Raw genomic sequence first — 23268 nt, forward strand, 5'->3', positions numbered from 1 at the left:
CTAATGAGAGAAGCCATAGATGTCATTCCCAGTAGCTAGGAAAAAAATCAGATTTCGGAATAATGATGTAAAATTGGACAGGGTGAGATTTTTAATGTGCATTTTGTTTGTTTGTTATTTCAGTTAATAAATACCACATGTATCCTCTAGTTTTAGTTCCTCTTGATGGTATTGTGCATAATCACTGTATTGTTTGTGAGTAACTATGCTGTCCTGCTGAAGAAAACATAATTATTTGATAAATTAGGAAGCTACCTAAAAGAATGATGCATTGTTACAGCAAAGCAGTAATTTTCTGCTATTCTGATCACTATGCAGGTTATGGAAAGGGGGAAAAAGAGAGGAAATGATGAGTGCTGCTAAGTGCTGATATTTACAGTAGATTTATCATAACTAACATTGCTGCAAAGTGGAGTTGTTTGTGGAGCTTCACAATATCAGACAGCATTTGTACCAGAAATGGATTCTATAAGAGTGGAGACTCTTACCTTGGGCGTGGAATTTTGTGGCTTGCCTGCAGCAAGTGCAGCCTTGCTTTTTATTATTATTTATTTTAACATTAGCATGGTAACTTTATCCTATTCTGCAACTAATTTGCATTTTTAAAAATGTATAGTTCAAAAATGGCAGAAGGGCAGTTCTGTAGGGGCTCCTTTCCAAAATGTGAGTTACCTAGAACACTCAGATTTATATTCAAGCTGGCTGAAAGAGCTTTGCACTGCAGCATGCAAAATTCTGACTCGTGGGAGATGAATGTTACATGGATGAGTCAGCTTGAAAGGATTCACAGGATTCTTGTTTCAGGAAATTTACTGGATGGGCGGGAGCTCAGGCAATTACTTGTTCTTCAGCCTTACTCCTGAGAGCGCTGGCACATGCCTGTTCTGGGTGTCTTTTAAGTTACATCCTTGCCAAAATAGAAACAAAGACAATGAACGGAAAATCTTTGAAGTTGCACATTCCAGCTGTTTATTTTTAACCCGCTCCCCTGTGCTGCTTTGAGCGCATCTTTTCCAGCCCGGAGTGAACTCTGAGAGCCCGCAGGGCGTGTGAGCATCTCTGCATGGAAAATTACCACGTTTCCCTTTCCTCTGGGTGCCTTCCTCCTGCCCTCCACAAATTCTCACAAGCTGCTTTTAAATGCTTGTCTTTGGGAGCTCAAAATGTCCCTGGCTCGAACTTTACAATTGTTTCAGCCCTATTTTTTCTTACCTGTTACTCGCTGGTGCTGTGTGCTGAAAATAAGATCAGTAATTAATACACAGAGTCAGTAATTAATACACAATTAATCTGTGAATTTTCCACGTGGAATAAAAATGCTGGAGAGCCAGGACAGTTAGGAAGGCTCAGGCTTTGCAGTGGTGTCCGTGAGAGGTGTAACCATGCCCTTCTCCTGGTCCCCAGCCCTACCCCAGAGGCACTTTCTTCTTCCAGCAGGCCCAGGAAGAAGCAGATGCATCAATTTAAAAGATAACTCATCCATTTAAAAGATAACTCATCCATTTAAAAGACAACACACCCAGAAACAGTTCAGGGGGTGCAGCACTCTTTGTGGAGGACCCTGGCTGCTCTCCCAGCCAGGGGAGGACACAAATCCTGTGGGACCCAACAGAGCCACTGTGGGGTGACAAATCTGCCACCCATCCTGTGGGACACCCTGTCAGTGCCCTGCTTCCTGCTGGAGCTCCAGATATCTCAGATGGAGACCAGGAGCCACTCCTGGAATGGAATGGGAGGCCTGGCCCTGCTTGCTTACCTCTTTCATGGTGGAATAATTTCGTTTGGTCGTACTGAAAATACTGCAGGGCCTGCCTTTTATTCTGTGTATGGAACAAGGAGGTGAAAAGTGACTGGGGGTGGGGGAGAAGGGGAGGATGGCTCCCCAGAGGACTGTGTAGATCATTATTCCTGCTTCCTACTTTTTCCTGAAAGCTTAGATGCACAGGGAGGGCGGGGGAGCCTGGCTGCTGTTAGCAGCTCTTCAGCAGTGATGGATTTCTCATGTGCTTGTTTACACTGAAAAGTTCAAAAAGTGAATTGTCCTGTCTCTAAAACTGTCACTTGCTTTGTTTTGTTTTGTTTTGTTTTGTTTTGTTTTGTTTTGTTTTGTTTTGTTTTGTTTTGTTTTTGAACAGGAACATGGCAATGAATTCCATGTTCCTCACTGAATTTCAGTACCTCTTAGGGACAGATTAAAATGCAGGATTCCTTAACTCAAGAGCTCCGGCACGCTGTGTCCAAATGTGTAAACTCAAAATGTAGGCACTGATCTCTCGTGTGTCAGTGGAAAGAGAACAGAAACATTTGGGAGGCAGCTCTCCATGTGCTGTGGCTGCAGAGCTGGCTGTGCATTTGTTCCCCTGGGTGCTTTCTGAATTCCTGCTCAGATTTCAGCTCCTGGCAGTGCAGTCACCCCGCTCACAGTGACACCAGCGTGGATGGCAGCCCTGTGAGACCTCTGGGACCCAGAGCCTTGGGCACTGATGCTTTTCCCTCACAAGTGGGGCTGGGTTGGGAGGGCTGTCTGTGCTTTCAATAACTCCTGCATGTTTTAGAATGGGAGAAGAGGAATTAGAAGTGGAAATTTTTAATTATCTACAATTTTCTGGTATCTTCATTTCTTGATATCTTCATTTCCCGTTGTTTATCCAGTACATTTATCATACTTGGGCATCTGTAAACCCCCTTTCCACACACATTCCCACTCAGACAGTAAATGCTAAATGCCAGAGATTTTGTCTAGCTGCTGCTTGTTTTATCTCCTTTGTCTTTTGCTGTGGATGACAAAACAGAAGAATGGGAGTTGTGACTTCAAGTGTTAATGGCTGATAGATTGGGTATGGCTCTTAATCTGGAATTATTTATGGGGTGTGCACCAAAAGTCATGGATTTCTTATTATCCTTTATAGCTTCACACCCTAAACACAGAGCAGGCAGTGTAGTAACTAGGCTTAGTAACAGCTTAGTAACTGGGCAGGACTCCTAAGTTTTTCCAGAAAAATTCAGACTTGCCACAATATCTTCTGAGGGTGGAAGAGGTTAACTGCAGCTATAAAAAATTAATTGCTAAGTTGGCAATGGGCTTCCAAACAAGCGAATTGTCAATAATTGTTTATGCAAAACAAATGTTTTAGACATGTAAAGATTTAATTTGTTGTTATTTGATGCTGTAACTGGAAGGAAAATATTCATATGCTCAGTATGTTAGGGCCTTGAAATTGCAAATTCTTAACTTCTAAGCTGAGGGAAAAGTTCCCTTTGGTAACTCTTGAGTGCAGTGGGACACCCATATTTCAAGCTGCAGATGCACCTACATCTTGGCATGACTGCATTTTCTCTTTTTTCAACATCATCCATCACATGCAGCAATTATTCACAGCAAAATGACTTTTTCTACCCTAAACTCCAAATAAACTATGAGGAACTCAAATGTTCTTCAATGCTTTGTGATTTGCATGTTTTGTTTTAAATAGGAATGAATTTTCCTCTTAATATTATTGAGCTAGGTCAGATTACCCACAGAAGAGACCATACTTTATTTTCCTCTGTTTTAAAATACCAACTTTTACAGACATAGCTTTATGTTGATTGTATTAAATGGGTTGTCTAAAAATACACGTTCTCTGAAAGTAATTATTGATTTAATGTAGATTGGGCTTTACTCAGGGGAATTATCCTCAGCATGTGGTGTAATTTCCCAGTAGTGTTATTCCCTTTAAAAAGAGTGGAAGATAATGGGACTAGGTGTGACCTTAAGGGGTCACCCAGTCCATCCTTCTGCCCTAAAGCAGGATCAGCTGTGCTTAAGGCATTCCCAACAGATGTTTGTCTAACCCCAGCACGCCTCGCAGACAGAAAAGCAAGATTGCAAATAATGAAAAGGAAGATGTAGGATATGTTCCCTGAATAGTTTTCCTTGTTAGCTCCATCAGAGGGAGAAATATAAACAGAGATATCCCAGACAGGTCAGCCTGGGCCAATCCTGCTGAATGAAAACTCAGATTTTCAGTTCTGGTGTGCTCTGAATAAAACATTGAGCGAGCTGCAGCAGCAAGATGATGAATCTGTGCTGCTCCACTCTAACAGTGATAGTTCAACTCACTGTCACAGCCTATGCCAGCATTCTCATTTTAATTCTCTTCAGCACACATTAATTACAAACTTGTCCCAATTCCTTCATCTTCTCCTCAGTAAAATGAACAACTTTTCAGCATTTTGGAATACCAGAAAAATTGTTTTGATTGATTCATAATGCTGAATTTAGTTGGTAGGATTGCCATCTCTCTTGAACCTGCTTAGTCACAAGTTTATTACTATAACTCTTGACAAGGTTGACACCAGTATGGCAGTTCACGGGTTTGGATATTGTCATCAAGAATATTTAACCACTCCAGACATGTCTGGAACTGTTTCATATTTAATAGCTGCAAACAGAAGTCTAATGTAACAAAGAAGTCGTGTGTAAAAGTCTTAAGAGAAAATTGAGTCAGATGAAATCTGAAAAATGCAAATATATGATGATGAATGCTCTGTATAGTGAACATTACCAACATTTCCATCCCAGATTTATTACTGTGCATTTGCCAGCTCTGTTGACAGATGGAATTAATGATAAGGAAACAATCGGAGATTAAAGATAAATGATAAGGAGCAATTTTAACTGTAGATGGTGTTTTCTGCTTCTTCCAGTGCTCAGTTTCACAGAGGGCAGAGGGGCTTTTCCCCCCTCAACCCTCACCCAGTTTTATTTTCCTCCTGATCACCAGATCTCTGACAGGAGCTGGCTTCCAGGGTGAAGAACCCTGGGCACAGAACTGCTAATGAGCAATTTAATAAGAAGATAGACCTGCAACACAGCAAAAATCCTGAATAACAATTGACTCCCACTTCTACACCCCCTCCCCAGTTCAGTGTTGTGGTTTCTGTCCCTCCTCTTCTAATTAAGCTTCCCTGAGTGCAAAATTAATGTCAATAATAAAGTGTATTCCTTGCTTGGGGAAAACCTCCTGGCATCTCCCTTCTGTCTGCTCATGCCCTGTCCTGCCCTGTGCTGTCAGTGATCCAGCAGACACCAAATATTCTGTTGCCATCTCTGGTATTCCCATAAATTTCATATGGATAAGTGTTTTCAGTGTGCTAGGGAAAGAAATATCCCTCTGAGCAAATACATTTTTTGAACATTTAAATAAAATGTATTGGTGCATGAATTAAATGGCCAAACATTGCTGAAACTTGTTTTAACTATATATGGATTTTAAGTTGTATTTTACCTTAGATTTGAGGCTTGGCCTTAACACAGGCAATTTTCAATGGCTCTTTAAAGACCACTTTGTTTTCCAGTGCAATGACTCTGAAGAAGGTTTTTAGGACCTTAGATAGACTCATATTCAGCTTTAGGTCAGCTGTCCCTAAAGAAATGGTTTGTTGGGCAGTTCTCAGAATAAGGAGGGGTCTTGGCCCCAGCTGGAAGTGAATTTTGTGCATGGCAGCACAGCCCAAGGTGCTGTGTTTGCATAAACACAAACCTCATCTCTGGTCCCTACCCCAGAGCTGGTCACTGACTCACTTCCCCATCAAAGTATTTTGTGTGTAAAACTTGGGCAGAGAAGCAGAGAGGGCAGAGAGAGCAGAGAGAGCAGAGAGAGCTTCTCAGATTTCTGGAGATTACTGAAAATCCAATCTACGCTTGGCTGTACAGGAGGTGTTTTAAGCATCTTTTCCAGCTCCAACCTAAAGGGGACTTGGAATTTCTGAAATGTAACCTGTCACTGCTAAGCTGTGGCAAAGCTCTGAGCCCTAGCACACACCTGGCAGTGTGTTTTCTGTGCCCTGCTTTGCTTGGGATTCATTATTTCATGTCAAGTAAACTCTGCCCCTTGTTCCTCTGTACAATCCCACATCCAGTCTGAAATAGATGTTTCTGTCCATATTCCCATGCCCAGGCATGGAAGGTGAGTGAGAGAACAAGGTTAACCTATTTCATCACCTACAAACCTCAGTGTGGAAAAATCTGAGGTCCACACAGTGAAAAATACTTAAAATAACTTTTCCTTCTTGCAGTAAGTCATCTCTGGTTCTGTTTTTTTCTATAATATCTTTAATGGGTGGAGAAAGAGATCACACCAAGGGTTATAGCTTGGGTGCACTGTAATCAAACAGTGCAATGAAATGAGCTCATCATTTGGGTGTGGATGGTGGCACAGCAGCGTCCCACACTGGGCAGGGTGAGCCTCTGACCTTTTGGTGAGGATCAACTGTGCTGATTAGTTGGAGAAAACATCCAGCAGATGGGCTCTTCTTAATCTTCTGCCACACACTCGAGTACAGCCAGATAACAGCACTTACTGTGTAGCCTTGCCAAAGCAATCTCCTAGAAGCAGAAACAAAAAGCTTTTCTTTGAGGTGCTGTGGGTTTTCCCAGTGTTATTTTTCCCCCCCATTTTTCCCCTGTTGCTCCTTTAGTCTGTCAGATGTGTGTCCCCTCTCCCTTCACTCACCTGAGATTCTGGAGTGGTTAAAATGCATGCCATGAGCATGGTGGCTCTCAGGTAACACTGGGAACATACTTCACAGAGTAATGAGCATTTAAATCACTGTTCATCTGCTGGTTTAACTGCTGAAAGCAGATTATCAGCTTCCCAGTGCATGCACTGCATGGCTTTGAAACATCAGCGCCACAAAATGGTTTTTATTCTTGTCTTCTTATTTCTTTGCTTCTTTATTGACATGAAACAAATAAACATTTCCATTGTTGGCAGCATCAGTAGCCACAGTGCTGAAGAGCTCTCCAGCCCAAATTCCAGCCCAAATTCCAGCCTGGGGTCTCCAGAGGGGACAGGACAGAGCACTGCCTTGCAAGAGCAAGGAGGACAGACAGACTCTGATTTCTTAAAGCACTCTGCTGCAGCAAGGGAGAGCATCCTGCCTGCCACAGACTGTGCCAAAGGACCTGTCACAGGCAGCAGTGACAAACCACACACCTCATCAGGCTGCCACAGAGCACAGCCACCACCAGGCCCAGGGGAGGACATGGAAGAGGGATCAGCACATGTGGACAATATTGCTGCCTCCTGCACCAAAACCAGCCAGAAGGAGCCCAGAACACCCCAGGAGCCCAGCCCTGCGCTCACAGCAGTGGGTTTGGGTGAATCAGGATCTCTCCAGCAGGATGAGCAGCTGGGTGGCAGGAGGGAGCCACCTGGCAGCACGTTTCCCTGGGGTGAAGCAGCAGGAGATTATTTTACTGCTCAGGAGCAGCAGCAGAGAGGAGTTTGGGAAGTAGGTCAGCTGCAGGCAGTAATGCAGCAAGGTAGACAGAACACAGATGGTGGAGAGGGTCTGCTAATGGAAAAGGAAACCTTAATCCCAAATTATCCAGCAACAGGAGGCCCAGACGGTGAAAAATTTGGAGCAATTGTGAACGCCCAGGGCTTCAGTGAGATCTGTAATCTACAGATGGGGGCTGAAACAACAGCTAAAGGCAATGAGGCAAATCCAGCTCTATCTGGGAGCAAAAGGGAGCAATCAGAACCCTGTGCTTTAATGTCAGAGTTGCCTTCTAGCCCTCCAAATCTCTTCCTGGCACCAAAGCCTGAAGAGCCTTCGAGGGAATGTGTGCCTGGAAATGGCTCTCAAGATCCAGGGAGGAGTGAAGCAGTGAAAACAGCCTCTGAGAAAAACAAACCCCTTTTTCAAAGAGAGCTTCAAAAGGAGGATGAGCTTGTTAGTGCTGAGCAGTTCAGTGTGCCTTTATCATTTGAGAGAGAGGAAGAAGAAAAATCAGCTGTCACAACTGAAAGCCCAAAAGAAGCCAATAGCAATGAAATTATAAAAGCTGATGATGTGTCTAGAGAAAGCACCACACTTTCTGAAACAGAAAGCATTATCAGTCCCACCAAGGAAAATTCAGTGGTAGATAAAAGATTATTACTGGAAGAATATGCATTAAGTACTTCTTTGAGCAGATCCACAGAGCTGTATCAAAAAGAAACGGGGGTGGATGTAACGGGAAGAAAAAATGGAATCAGAACAGAGGATGCACAAGTGTCAGAAACCAGTGAATTACCTGAGGGCTCAAGTGGGGCAGGAAAACAACTATTGAGCTCTGTTAGCAGCCACCACCAGGATATGGAAAATACCCAGCTGGAACACAATCCTGAAAAATTCAGTCTTTGTGAAAACATTTCAACAGGTGACCTGGGGGAAGAAGGTGGGGGAAAGCCTCTGAATTTGGGCAGTAACTTTAAATTACCCAAAGAGGATTCCCAGCCTTGTGGCTGTGAACCTGAACAACAAATGAGCAAGGAGAAAACAGCTGCCCCAGATGGCCTGGAGAACAAACTCGTGGCTTCCCCACAGCTGGCAAGGGAGGAATGCCCAGGGAGTTTTGATTGCTTTCACACTGAGGCAGAAAGCAAACCTTGGGAGCAGTCAGGCTGTGACAGGACTGAAAAGGTTTGTTTAGATGGTGCACACAGTTCACTGCTCCTCCACCCTGGGAACAATCATATCAAGCAGAGTAAGCAGGATGAGTCCTGGGAAAAGGCTTTTGCTAGAGAAGCTGTGCTGGAATCTGAGCACAAAGCTGAGAGTCAAGACAAGCCTGAGAGCTCCAGCAGGTCAGGAGAAAGTGCAAAAATGCCTGAATTAAAACTCGATCTCCAGGCCTTAAATGAGTTGGCAGAGACCATGGGACAAACCAAGGAGGCCTCACAGGAAACCAAAGAACAGAACAGTCCCATCACCACGGCACGTCACAGAGATCCAGAGCAGGAACCTGCAGCTGCACACAGCAGTGATGGGGATGGAAACCAAAATGAGGGTATTCAACAAGGGAAGCACCAAACTGCAGTGAAAAGTTCTGTGGAGGATGAAGATTTGGTTCAGAAAAGTAAATGTAAATCAGATGTGCAAGCTCAGCTGGAGCAAGTGGCTGCAGAAAGTCACAGAAATACACAGATGGCTGGTTCAGAGCCCCCCAAAACTGCAGTCAGCACTGCAGGACTTACTGATCACCAGGTTCACATGGAGGAAAGGGGTGACAGCCACGTCACTGCAAACAGCTGCCCGTCTGAGAGGGACACGAGCAGCTTCTCAGAGGTGCTGGAGAGCAGTGTCCCAGGACAGGGGCAGGAAAAGGAAGGTGTTCCAGCAGCTCCTCCCCAGGCAGAGCACGCAGAGCAGTCACTGTCTGCTGCTGGTGACAGTGGCTGGAGTTCAAACACACAACTGGAGCAGCAGGAGCACCAGGGCAGGGTGAGAGCTGCCAGCAGAGCAGGTGATCAGCAGCACAAGGCAAGGGCACCACAACCCGAGCAGCCGGACCCAGACAATCACAGCAACACACCACAAACACCTCCGGACATTTCAAACAGCCCTGACAAACCATCTCCTGTGCCAGGCCCAGCACTGCCCCGGAGTGGCTCTGACAGCCCTAAAGAGCAGGACGAGGATGACAACAGAGCTGAGGACGTGAGCAAACACGGGCACAACGCTGCTGGTGTGACCGCGCTTAATTTGCGAGATTGCACGGAGCAAAACAAAACCCATCTGCAGGCAGGAGAGAAGTGCTGCAGTAAGCACAACTCCAGCAAGCCCGAGCAGGGTGATAATTCTTTGATCTCAGCGAGGCAGCATGAAGCAGCATGTCAGAGAGACACGTTCTGCGAAGGACTTGAAAAGAATGAGCAGCCAGGCAGCGAGTGCAGGAGAGAGGATAATGGTGCTGAAAACTCTGCTGCTGTAAACTCTCTTGCAGGGACACAGGATTCAGCAAGTGCCACTAACACATCACAGGCTTTGCCAAGAGATACAGAAATAGCACATACTTCTGATAATTCTGAGAAAAATGATCCCCAAATGTCTCGTCCAGAAATGCACAGGAAAATGCCATTAATGGCAAAAAACTCGGAAAATATTCTGACTGCTGATGGGGAAATCATCCAGAAAGATGGAAATGTGGAGATGAGTTGTGAGGACAGTGCTTCTGCCCCAGACAAAAGCAATATAAAGTCTGATGCAAGTCCAGGGGCACAAGGATCTCCTTCACCATTGCAGGCACACAGGGAGGACATTCCCACTGATAACTCACATAAATCCAGCTGCATTCAAAATGCAACAGAGCAGCCTGGTTACTGTCAAGCAGACTTTGCAATTTCTGCACTCAGCCATCCCAGCCAGCAACCTGGCAACAACAAGAATGAGGGTACTGGGGGGGGATCACTAAATAATGAGCTGGAAGTTGCAGCATCCCAAAACAGCTCAGAAGGTAACTCTAATTTGCAGGGTCCCCCAGGTCCCCAGGTGTCAGCACCCTTAGGTCCCTCACCCAGGGTAAGCACAGGTAAAGCAGCAAACTCAGAAAACAGCTCTGCAGGGAATATGTGTGTGAGTGAAAAAGAGTGTCCAGACCAAAGTTTTCAGGGTGATGGAGACAAAATATTTGCCCTGCCAGAGACTTTGAATGTAGGGCAGAGAACTGGAAACTTATCACACTTCAATTCTGAGAAGCTGAAGAAAGAGATCTCTGCAATTAAATCCAAAACAACAAAAAGTGAGCTAAACTTCAAAGAACAGCAAAGTGACAGTTCAGCAGAGTCTCTGTTAGCACTCCCTACTACAGAAGGGAAGCTGCTGAGCCTTTCATCATCACGAGGAGGCTGTAATGAGGAAATTGCAACCAATATCTGCGTGGATGACAAGTACGGTAAGATCTTAGCGAAACCTGGGAATTCAGAAAAAATGGAAGAGCTTTCAAAAGAGAATAATAACATAACCAGGGCAGACATCAGTGTTTCTGAGCAGTCTGCAGAGAACTCTGGAAGGGAGCATGAGGCTCTGACTTGCAGCTCTCTGGACATTGGCTCCAGCATCCCGGACTTCAGGGAGCACATCAGCCAGATTTTTAAGAAAACTGTCCACAGCACACTGAGTGCTGAATTACCACAGCTTTTGACTGAAAACCATGCAGGCTTCAAGCAGAGCCCAGTGGCCAAGGACACAGCAGAACTCTGTGGTGCTGAGAACTTTTCAGAACCAAACAAGGCGGGCGAAGGAGCTCCCGAGGGCACCTCAGAAGCAGAGGGGCAAGAGTTGCCTTTAGCTACTGAGATTTCCTGCAAAGCTGCCCAGGGCAAGCCTCTGCAACAAGAAAACACAGGGGCAGAGCTGCCACCAGCAAGCCTCCAGGACCCTGAGGAAAGCAGGCAGCCCTCTGGCTGTTCAGAAGTGGTCCCTGGCTTGGATGGCGCTCCATCTGCCGAACGAGCCGCGGAAAATCTGCGGAAGCCAGGCAAGCCCACTGAGAGCAGTGAGATGGAAAGAGAGGAGGGCGTGTGTGCTGGTGGCGTTGATCCTGAATCACTAATAAGCTTAGAGATAAAGAAGCAAGGACCAGCTTCATTTGATGGGGCAGCAGCAGCAGCAGCAGCTGAGAACTTCCCTGCGTGTTCCGAGAGCCAGCAGCAACCCAGCGGCGCTGTTATCTCTGCAGGCGATGGGCAGGGCAGGGACGTAGAAGATGCTGCTGCCACAGAGGGAAATAACTTAATTACAGAGTGCACTGCACAACCAGCTCCCTCTGAAGAGGATGTAAGCCTTCCTGCTGCACAGTGCCAGGATCCTGAGCCAAATGAACAGGGGGAAAGTGAGTACGGTGATGCAGAGGTTGCCAAGAGCAGCTCTGATATGGCAGCTCCAGCGCTCGTCCCGGGAGGATCTTACAGCCATGAAGAATTGCCAGACAGTTTCAGGGTGTCACCTGAGGAAAATCAGGAGGCAAACATTCACAGCAGTTCTGTGCATGACGTTAGGTCTCAGAGTGACATGCAGTTGATACAGGATGAAGCAGTAAATAGGAAATGCTTGGAAACATCGAGGAATTCTCAAGATGCGCAGCAAGAAAAGAACGTGACCATGCATGGGTTAATAGATTACTTAAAAACTGAAGTAAGCCAGGATGATTGCTTGCAAACTGACTGTAAACTAGAGTCTGGCAGCATGACTGAGGGAGAGGTGAAAGAGAGCAGTGACACAGTGTTAAGCTCAGCAAGGACAGGTAATGAAAAAAGTGGAGACATCCCTGAAACTGGTACTGCCAGGATGTTAGTCACTGCTGAGGGAGACCTAGCTATAAACACCAGCACTGGGGAGCAGGAGGCACACCTGTACAGAAATCACTCTCCAGCCCTCCCTGCGATGGAGCAGGGCGAGCACTCTGCATGTGCAGGTGGTGTTGTTGCTGAAAATCAGCCAAGCAAGATGAATTCAGAGCACGAAATCTCCCTCGAGGATGCCAAAGGAGAGCTATCACCACTGGCATTAACTGAGCCTAAGAGCCTTGACCTCAGTGAACCTCAAGATATGGCTGTGGCAGGATTACCCACTGAAAGGTATTTACTTTGAATTACTACGTGAAATGCTTGGCAGCAGCCCAGGGCTGGAGAGGGCTGCAATTTTCCAGGCAGGTGCCCGTTGTCTGGGCACTTTGGGAAGGCATGTCACTGACTCTGTTCTTTACTTTATCTTAAATATATGTTGCTTCTAAATGTGGATTATGTGGGGGGGGGAAAATACCTATTTGTAAGGACAGAGAGGTCCTGAAAGCTGAGAAGCAGAGTTCTGAGCTGTTCCATCTGCTGGGCCAGATTCCTGTCCATACCTGTGTGGGTTTGATTCCCAGTGTTCTCACCTCATCACCTGAAGTTAGGCATACAAATTGCACTTCCTAGCCTTAAGTTAGGAGAGTTTTGCCTCAGTTTTGGTGACCCAGTTAAATGAGACCTGCAGCATTCACATGGTGTAGTGCAGTGTTTAAAAACAAGCCTAAGGAGTAACCCAATTACTCACAGTTACTTGTCTGGGCCTCCCTCTTATCCTCCTGTACAGAGTAATTGCACTGACAGTGCCTTTGATCACCGTGTTATTCAGTGTTTCTAATGACATGGAGTTGTTTCAGATGTGAATTCTTCTGAGCTAGGACTTGTGGAGCCTTGCTTTTTTGGTTTTATTTATTTTTATTTTCCAAACCTAGCAGTAACTGCTTTATTAAAGTTAAGACTTTTTTTTCTTTTTTAATGAGTTTCTACTTTGCTGTTTGAATTCCTAGTTTGATGTGCAGTTAATTTAGGATAATTAGGATCTTAGAACAGGTGATTTCCCTTTATCTAGTCATGTCATTGCTTCCTCTGTAACCTCAGAACTTCCTTGCACACTGTCCCTCTCTTTTCTGTATCTGAGGAGGCAGGGATGGCTGACACAGCAGCAGAGCACAGGGCACAGGGAAAAGCTAAACTATATCAGACAATGCCAATGGATGGTCTGCAGAGGTGGAAACTTTCTAAGTAATCCCAAAAACATAGATGGCACTCACTGACCAATGAGGGAAAATGTCCCAGTGCCACATTCCTTCAAGGCTGAGGTGATAAAACCATATTGTAAGTGAAAATTCCCGAAGTGGTTCAGTTGTGGTGACAATGTGGGGGAGTTCTGCCTGCTGGGATGGAGGCTGAACGTCATCTAATTGTGTGAGCAGAATGTCTGTTAGAAAAATATTACAAATGTTGGGAACCAGGACAGCTACATGACTTTCTCTTGAAGGATCTGTCTATAAAATGACAAGGAAATTAGACCCTGCTATTTCTCCTGAGGTCCTTCCTTTTCTGTTTGCTTCCCTTCACAGTGGGTAGCTTTGAAATTCCCAAACAAATTGCAGGCAGGGGCTCAGGGCAGTGCATAAGCCTGTGCATGTGTTTCATATCAGGGTGGGTACCGTGCTTTAAATAAATACCTGTGGCAGGCAGGGCAGGGCTCTTGCAACAGCTGCTGACAGTTCATGGAGTAGTTGCTTAATGCTTGCATATGCTTCAGGAATTCATTATCACCTGTTTTTCCAGCGTGAGGGTTTGCATCAACAGGCAGCTGCTCATTTTGGCCTGTGGCTGTCCAAAAGGCTGAAACACTGGGGACTCTCAGAGGGCCAGGGGAGCCTCTGCTCTGCTCAGGCTCCTTTTTAGAGCAATATGCATTTATATCACAAAGAAAAAATAAAATAAGCAGACAGTATTAGCTGAGCTGGCAGGTCTGTCTTCACCACGTCCAATACACTGACCAATCCAGTTTTCCTCTGAGATTAAAACTGGGTTTGTTTGTATCATTAAATTTCAAGGTGTATTCCATAGGCTGTGTATGTCAGCCACAAAGCCTTGAGTGCTTTGCAGTGGTTTATTGCCCTGTCATCCTCACAGAGGATAAACTACTACAGCCATGCAAAATGAGGTGCACCTTTCTAAGAGCTGGCTGTGGGGATAAGGACCTGATGTAAAGAACTCCAGGGAGAAAGATTCCTCACCAGCTCTCAAAATAAATATCAGTAAGATATATATAACAATAATATTATTATTTATAATAATAAATATAATACTTATTATTATTTATATAATAATAAATAATAAATATAAATATTTATTGCAGTGGTTTATTGCCCTAATAAACCACTGCAAAATAAGTATTATTATTTATTACAAAATTATTTATTGCAACATAAACATCAATAAGATATTTATATAATAAATAATAAGATTATTATCTATAAAACAAATAAATAATAATATTATTTATATAATAATTAATAATAAATACCAATTAGATATTTATTGCAGTGGTTTATTGCCCTGTCATCCTCACAGAGGATAAACTACTACAGCCATGCAAAATGAGGTGCACCTTCCTAAAGGCTGGCTTGAGGATAAGGACCTGATGTAAAGAACTCCAGGGAGAAAGATTCCTCCCCAGCTCTCAAAATAAATATCAATAAGAAGTAAATTATGTTTAGGAGCAGGAAATGGTTCTGAGAACCATTTAGAACCTTCTTAATGAGACGGAGAAGGTACTGCTATGCCAGTAGCAGAAGCAGGGAAGAGTTGGATTTTGGCAAACCTGTCTGTCAGCACAGAAAAAGACTAAAAACCCAAACCCAACTTGTTTTGTTGTTTTTAACTCTCTTTACCAAGCCAATAACAGAAAACCTGTATTCCTAATGGCCACAATTGGGCATCAAAATGCCACTATTCCTACTTATTGGGCATCCGTTTGCTTCACTTTTCTGTCTGAGGTTTACTTGGAAAAGAAGATCAAGATTTGGGTTGTTTTTTGTTTTGTTTTGTTTGTTTGGTTGGTTTTCATTGTTGTTTTTTTCTCCTTTTGCAATTGATATCCACATTTGTGTAATGTAACCTACATTTGTGTAATGTAACTCACACATCTTTCTCTTATGGAGGGAGGATGGAGGGAGTCCTTAAGTCCCTGAAATGCTCCTGTTTGCACCATGGGCTGTGACAGACGTTGGGCAGAGCATGGAATAAAATTGGAAACGATGGCAAAATTGTAGGGGTGTTTAGAGGTGGGATGGATTTTTGATAAGCTGTTGTAATTGCAGTGGCTGGCACAGGCAGGCTGCCCGTGTCTGTGGCCAAAATCACTGAGGGAGAGGGGAGGCTGTGGATCCATCCCCAGATGTGCAGGTGCAGAGAGCACATCTGGGGGGCTCATGTGCTGGTTTGGCAGAACTCTGGGTTTGTTCACAAGCCCCTGGGTGCTCCAGGCTCCCAGAGATGCTCAGGGGCTCCGCTGGGCTGGGAGTGCAGTCAGGAAGGAGCACAGGGAGCTGTGAGCACACTGCAAGCAGTGGCACCCATGCTCTGAGAGAATGCAGAGTTCTGCTGCACTGACCCCCATCAATTACCAATCAAAACAATATTTTTGTGTGGGAAGGACATGGCAGCAGTTGGAGTCACCAAAACTACTTGAGAAACATTCCTTATGTCCTCTGCATAAGTTAGACAACATCTCTGAAGTTCGTCTAGGCATACTTTTGGATTTGCTTCATTCTTTGTTCTTGCCATCAAAAATTGGCAGGTTCAGTAACTCCAAAAAGAACGTTCACTCCTTAGTAAATATGAGTTGGTCTTTTTTTGTCTGCGTGACAAATACAGTATTAAATATTTTAACAGTCGTGCTGGATGAGGTGGGGAATGTAGAACTGCTTTCAGATCAGGCAAGAGGGTTTTGAGCACTAAGGCTTTGTTTTGTTAGCATCTGAAAATAAGAGTTTGGAGTTAAAGGGAATCTTGTCAAAACACTGATTGTGCAGCTCTTTATTTCCTTATTTTTTAACTTCAATTCAGGTGTGTAGCATCTCAGGCTCACAAACAAAGGGAAAAGTAGCTGGAGGGGATCGTGTAAATGAAATGCACAAAATTAACCAGGTTATTTATCTCTCCTTCTTCCTTTGTATCTGAATTCTTTCTCTTTATTTTCCTCCCTTCTTACTGTCATTGTCATCCTTAGCAGGTGCAGCTGTCAGCACAGTTGTGCCTTTGGAGATGCCTGCAGTCCTGAACTGAATTAACAGGATGGGCAGTTCTGTGGGAATTTCCTCTGTGTGAAGTCTGAGATATTTAAGTTTGGTATTTTTCTATTCACAGAAAAGTCAAAATTAAGATAACTTTGCTCTTACCCAACAGATATCTCCCATTTCCAGGAAGTGAAAAATTACTTTGATTACTTTTTTTTCCCTCTTAATTGGATTTCCCCAGATATATTTTTCAACCTTGCTTCTTCCAAGTAATCTGCCTGTTTTCTCAAAATCATTTCTGCATCTTACAGATCCCCTGTTCTCTCTGTTCCAACAATATCTTCTGGCTTCTTGGAAAATTGGATATATATATATATATCCAATGGAGCTTCTTCCATGGTCCATGTGTCTAATAGAATATGCAAAATAGGATTAGACCAAGCTTTGAACCCCGTGGAGGGCATCTCTGAAAACAGAATTACAGACACAGGGTTGAAGAGCTAGAACTCCGTAGTTTTTGCATTAGCCTTTTCTTTCTATTTTTCCCCTCCTGTCTTTTATGTCGAGTCTTTGGTGCCTATCGTATACTGGTCCAGGTGTGTGGAAATCCAGAGATGCATTGCTAAAAACAAGAGGGGATTTTTTAGTTGTTGCAATTCCTTAACATCTGGGTACCCTGGAAAAATTTTTAAAATGTTGTATGGATCTGTTTGGGCCTGTTCATGTACACTCACCTCACAGGTTAATTCTTATATTCTCTTTGGCTTAGATGTTGTTCTTCCTCTCAAATTGCAGTAATAAGTGCAGAAATGTTAATTGCTGCATTCAAAGGGGGGTTGCTCTGGATTCTAAGGTCCCTGGGAAATGCTGATTGCCACCATCCTGTGCTGTGGGCAAGGACCAGCCCCAGAATGTGATGGCAACCTCCTCATCCTTGCTGAAATGTGCTGGCACCTCCTCTTTGTTCAACCCTTCCCCTGTTTGGTATCCACCATCCTCAGTGAAATAATCAGCTGTCCAAAAGAGCCTCAGGACTGCACAGGGTTGTTTCCAATTTAATTTAACTAATTGACTTGGTTTCCCTCCTGGTACATTCCTTTCCAGACAGCTGTGGGAGAAGCTGCAGCCTTCAAGGGGGTAAATGCTGGCCCAAAATCTCTGCTCCACTGGAGTGATCCCAGCTCAGGACTTGGCCCTGAGCCCCTGGCAGCTCAGCCAGGGACAATTCTGCATATATATAGATATATATATATATATTTCTGCCATATATTTTTATATATATATATATGTGGTTGTGTGTGTATATAGTGCTTGTATATAATATATACAATATACAATATATTATATAATATATACAATATACAATATACTGTATACTATATACTATATACTATATACAATATACAATATAATATATAATATATAATATATAATATATAATATATAATATATAATATATAATATATATAATATATATAATATATATAATATATATAATATATATAATATAATATTCTATTTATTATATATAATATATATTATATATAGATATATATTTATATGTTATATGTACATGTTATATATGTATATAAATATATATATAAATATACAACCACAGTTGTCCTGCTCTGCTTGAACAAGAGGGGTGTCTAATTGTTTCAACAGATAAAAAATCCAATTAGGAATACAGGCTGTGTGTAGGCAAGTAGGATTTAAGTGATTCATTGGCCTGGTGTTTCCCAGCCTCCAGCTTGTCCCTCTTGGCTTCTCTTTGTCCATGGTGCTCTGAATAACACGGAGCAAGTGCTCCATGAAACTCATCAAAATGCCTTTTAAAAATTCTTCTCCAGACTGTTTTCCCTAGCTGCTTTGGCTATTGAAACACAAACAGTGTAATCAATAAAGCCTTTTTATTTTTTTTTTAAGGCACTCAAGAGCTTATGTAAAATCTTTGGAATTTGTAACCATGATAACATTGTTATGCTCTTCTAGCTGATAGAAATATCAAAGCCAGCTAAGAATAACTCTGCTGCAGACAGAGAAGATTGGATTTGTTTCCTGGAATGGAAGCAAAAGCATGAATACATTGCTCAGTTACTAACAACTATGGAAAAAAAATAAATAGACACTTAAAAATTCCATTTCCCCTTCCTAACAATGTCATTGAACACTCAAAAGATAGTTTTGCTGTATATTTAAAAGTCTCCAAAATTTTCCACATTTTCTCTTTTTTTTTTTTAATGGCGTGATGGTACATGAAACTTATATTACATCTACCATTTTCCAAATCTTCTGGTAGAAACTCAAAAAAACTTGATTTCCTAGAGAAGTTATCATGGGAATTTGTGAGGCTTTGAGTCTAGCCCAAGGTTTTCTAAACAACAGCCTTACTTAATTGGAAATTTGCAAAATGGCAGTTTCCCATCACTTTCATCCTCCAAGATGAAATGGGTTAACACTGAACTTTCCTTTAGATTAAGGTGAAAATCTGGGAATTTAACAAACAGCCATCCTAAAGCCTCTCTAGTACAAATTGCTGGGAAATGCACAACCTAATTTTCAGCCACCACAAATGATGGTTGTGGGCAATTTGTGTGTGGAAAGGAGTGGGAATATAAAGTTCAGGTGTTTGTTACAGACCTGGCTAGGTGTCTCTCAGTTAATTGGGTCTGTGGTTTTGCAGACTGTGAACGTCTGGTCAGGAAATGCAAACAAGAAACTCCTGTTTTATTCTAAAACTGAAGTGCATTTATATGGATTTGTTGCAGAAGGGTCTCAAAATGGGCACCAAGTTTTCACAGAGAGCAATTTAAAATCACACATACATTTTTTTGCACAGGCATGTCGTGATAGGCCAAGGGAGAATGGCTTTAAAATCAAAGAGGGCAGGGCTAGATTGGATATAGGGAAGAAATTCTTACCTGAAAGGGTGGTGAGATACTGGAATAGGTTTTCCAGAGAACCTGTGGCTGCTTCTGGATCCCTGGCAGTGTCCAAGGCCAGGCTGGACGGGGCTTGGAGCACCTGGGACAGTGGAAGGTGTCCCTGCCATGGCAGGGGTGGCTCCTGTAAATGTCCCTTCCAGCCAAACCCACTCTGTGATTCCACAATTTACATTTGTTAAGTGTCCCCCCTGGTATGTCCCATCCTGATGCTTTCTGGACTTTTCCTTGTGGTTCCCTGGGAGCCAGGGAAGGGTTTGGACTCTGGCACAGCTGGGATGTCTCCTGCTCCCAGTCCCTCTCATCAGCTGCTCTGGTGCAGCTCTGGCCTCCACAGAAACCTTTGCAAGGCATTCTTTGGTCTGCCTCAGCCACCCTCACTCTGTCCTTGTCTGCTGGGAGCTTTTATCTCTTATTTCCCTGTGCTTTTCAGCTGGTTCCCTCTGGACTCCCCAAGTTCAGGTAGCCCAGGCACACCTGGGCATGCTGTTCTGGAGTTTCAGCCTTTCAGGCTCCCACCTTCAAATAGCAGAGGGCACTGGGAGACAATTGCAAATGTTTCTGTGACAAAGGTGCCTTGAAATTGCTTCACTGTAGGTCAAAGGGTTTTGGCACGGCAAAAGGCTAAGGAATAAACAGGTAGAGGTATGCTGTTTGAGAAAAATGAGCATTTATTCCAAAAATGCTGGGTTTGGTTCTGTTAGCAAGAACATGGCTTGTCTGTGGCCGTGGCTTTGTGCCAGACTGCTGCTCACAAAGAAAATAAAAATTTATTTTAATGAATCATCCTTTTTCCAGGGTTTCCCTCTCCCCCCAGGGCAGTTATACCTGCAGAAGCTATTTGTGAGATGGCTTCCAGATGGCAAAAAAAAGGGTTAATCTCCCCCAAAATGACAGAGGGACTGGATCCTTGTGCCTGTATCAAAAATCACAGTAAATTTTTCCATGGGCTGGTTTCCTACTGCTTGGGAAGCAGGATATGATAGAGATGCTCTCCCCAGAAAGTTTTAACTCGGAGGCTCATCTTAATTCTTGCTGGCAGAGTGGGTGATGCTGGCTCCAATTCCTGCAGCCAAGTGAGCTCTCCCCACACCACGTACAGTGTTTGCCCCATGCCCTGCAGCCCAGATGGTGCTGGCTCTCTACATGTCCTTCAGCATTTTAACCCATTACAGGGCCTGATTTGGTGTCTGGGGATCATCTGGTATTGGCTTCTATTTCCTGTTCAGGTATCTGAATTGTTAAAAGCAATAATGAGCACGTGGAGGGAAAATATCTGTATTCTTTCAGACTGGATGGAAAGTTCTCCTCTAGCACAAAATTCACCTGAACAAAAATCCCTGCCTCTTTTTGCTTATAAAAGATCAGACAAGGACTAGAAGTAGAAACAGTTGACTTCTTTAACAAAAGAGTTAAAAATTAAAAATGGAATAATATATTTTCCCCCCTGCAGCCCAGCTCTGATATGGTGCTTTGAGAAGTCCACGAGGACTTATCATTACTGTACCTTAGCATTAAAAAGAGATGCACAGTCCTGCGAGGGGCTGGACTGAGCTCTGAGAAGGAAGTTTTAGTTTTGTAATCCAAGATGTGGCTGGCACCACAGCTGAGCACTTTGGAGACATGGAGCCAGCTAGGAAACTGACTCAGCTGAACTGACTCTCTGGAACCCCAGATTTTATCCAAAATATCACTATTGCTTACCAAGTGCCCTTGCTTACCTCTCTTGCTGTGGGAGAGATATCACAAAGCTCATGTGTTATAAACATGATAATAATCTCTCTGGGGAGAAACAATTAATTCCTTGGGTGCTGGCAGCTTGTATATGCAATTTGGTGTATCCCCATGTAGACTTAATTACCTGTAAAACCCTTCTTATGTGTTGTAATAAGCCCATAGGAAAACCAAGAAATTAATAAGGGCAGGCAACTAATTAAAACTGCTCAATTTTCTTCTGGGTAAAGAAACCTGTAAGAAAACAGGTAAAAACCTATGGAAAAAAAGATAAATTAAAAAGAAAGCAGGTAAAGGAAGTTATAAGAAGGCAAGTAAAGAAATCCATGAGAAAGAAGATACAGAAAAAGGAGATTAACCTATAAAGAAGGCAGGTAAAAAAAACCTAAGAGAAAACCTGGTGACTTTAGGAGCTGGAATCTAACCCAACAATTAAGCCAGGATTAAAAACGATTTGGTTTAGATTTTTAAAAAATGTTATTTGCTCAGCTATAAATATAATGCTTCAGTGAAAGTTGTTAAAAGTTCTACATCTGCATCCTGAAAACATTTTAAAAAGTTATACTTAAAGTTGGGCAAAACAACTGAAAATTAAAAAAAAAATTGCAGAAGACCATCAATCAAACCAGGCTCTTCTTAAGCGACTTTTAAAGCCTTGGGATAGAATCTAACCCAACAATTAAGCCAGGATTAAAAATGGTTTGGTTTAGATTTTTAAAAAATGTTATTTGCTTAGCTATAAACACATAATGCTTCAGTGAAAGTTGTTAAGAACTTTACATCTTCATCCTGAAAAGTTCATTTTTAAAAGTTCTAAAAAAAAAAAAAAAAAGTTGCCAAACACAATGAATTAAACTAGGCTCTTCTTAAGCGACTTTTAAAGCCTTGGGAGCTGTGTGTGTGCGCTTTAAGCGTTACACACACCGTAATTTAATCTCCCTACATCCCCTCCCCTCCAGCGGATGGAAACTCCGAAATTCCACCATAAAGCCGAGGAGAGGGGGGAAAAAACCCTCAATAAAAAAGAAGACAGCGCAGGTGTGAGGTGTTTAGCCGGGCTGGTCGGTGTTTTTGGCCGCTTTGTCCCGGAGCTCCGCGGGCCGGGCGGGCTGCGCTGCCCCGGGCCCGGCGGCGGGGGAGGACCCGGGCGCGGCAGCGCGGCCGCTCCGGCCTTTCCTCGGGGAGCCTCATGGGAGGAGCCTGCCAGCAGCTCCAGCAGCAGCTCCAGCGGCAGCTCCGGGCTCGCAGTGCTCGGCCTTTGTGGGCTCCGGGAGCAGCGCAGGCAGCGGGGCTCGGCGGTGCCCGGCCGCGATGCGGGCAGCGCGGGGCGGCGGTGGCCGTGTGAGGGGCTGCGCCGGGGGGCTGCGCTCACGGCGAGGATGACCGCGGGCAGGAGCGCTGCTGCTTATTTCCTGGCGTTGGTAAGTACACACTTGTGACTGGGAAAGTTACTCTTCCCCCCCCCCCCCCCCCGCCCCCTTTTTTTTTTTTTTGAGGGTTTTTTTTTGAGTTTTTTACTTTCGGACGCTGTTTCTCCCGCTCCCACAGCGCTGCCTCCAGCTCTGGGTCAGGATTAACTCTTCTTCCCCCTCCCCAGAAAAAAACAAACCTCAGTGGTTTTGTGGCTCCTGCCCTGGTTTATGGCCGGGTTTGGGCTTTCTGCTGGAGTGAGGAGGAGACTCTGTGTGTGCTGTTTGCACTGAGGAACTTCTGCTTCAGGTTTGCTGGCTGGGAACTTTGGGGATTTGGGAACTCTGCTCCAGTGACATCAGGATGTGACCGAGAGCCCTTCCCGAGCCCTTCCGAGCTCTAAAAGCTGCTCGTGGTGACGTGATGGGCTTTTTTTAATGGTTGACAGTTATTAGAGCAAATATGCTTATTCATCCTGTGCAGGCTTGATTTATACTTCTGAAACTTTTATGTGGCTTTCTGCTGTCCCTCTCTTAGTTTGCAAAGGAAGTAGTGCTGTGACACATGTTTCAGTGCCTTTAAGTATTTGGATCTAATGTAGTTGTGTTTGTTTAATGTAGTAACTCACCCTGAGTTTTACTGCGACCACAGTGATGTAGAACACTAAAAAAACTTAATTCTATTTTGTTGTTACAGTTAATCAAATTGGGGATCAATCTGGGTGCGCATGTTACAGAAATTAGGGGGTTTCTAAGCAAGCAGGGCTGGGTGAGAGAGGAAGTGCAGCCCCCCAGGTAATGTGTGACTAAACCCCATCCCCTGCCAAGATAA

The 23268-nt window shown here is 43.9% G+C and overlaps 1 protein-coding gene across 14 annotated transcripts in view; it reads left to right on the top strand.

The window, feature by feature from the left end:
• Positions 1 to 23268, top strand: part of TACC2 (transforming acidic coiled-coil containing protein 2) — a 127625-nt gene that overhangs the window by 26391 nt on the left and 77966 nt on the right. For all 14 annotated transcript variants that reach the window (XM_074545330.1, XM_074545337.1, XM_074545334.1 and 11 more), the window contains exon 5: positions 6759 to 12389. In XM_074545330.1, the coding sequence (XP_074401431.1) occupies positions 6759 to 12389 (5631 nt within the window). The remainder of the gene's footprint in view (positions 1 to 6758; positions 12390 to 23268) is intronic.

This window comes from Zonotrichia albicollis, chromosome 7 (genome assembly GCF_047830755.1).
Source record: "Zonotrichia albicollis isolate bZonAlb1 chromosome 7, bZonAlb1.hap1, whole genome shotgun sequence".
In the NCBI taxonomy this organism is placed as follows: Eukaryota; Metazoa; Chordata; class Aves; order Passeriformes; family Passerellidae; genus Zonotrichia; species Zonotrichia albicollis.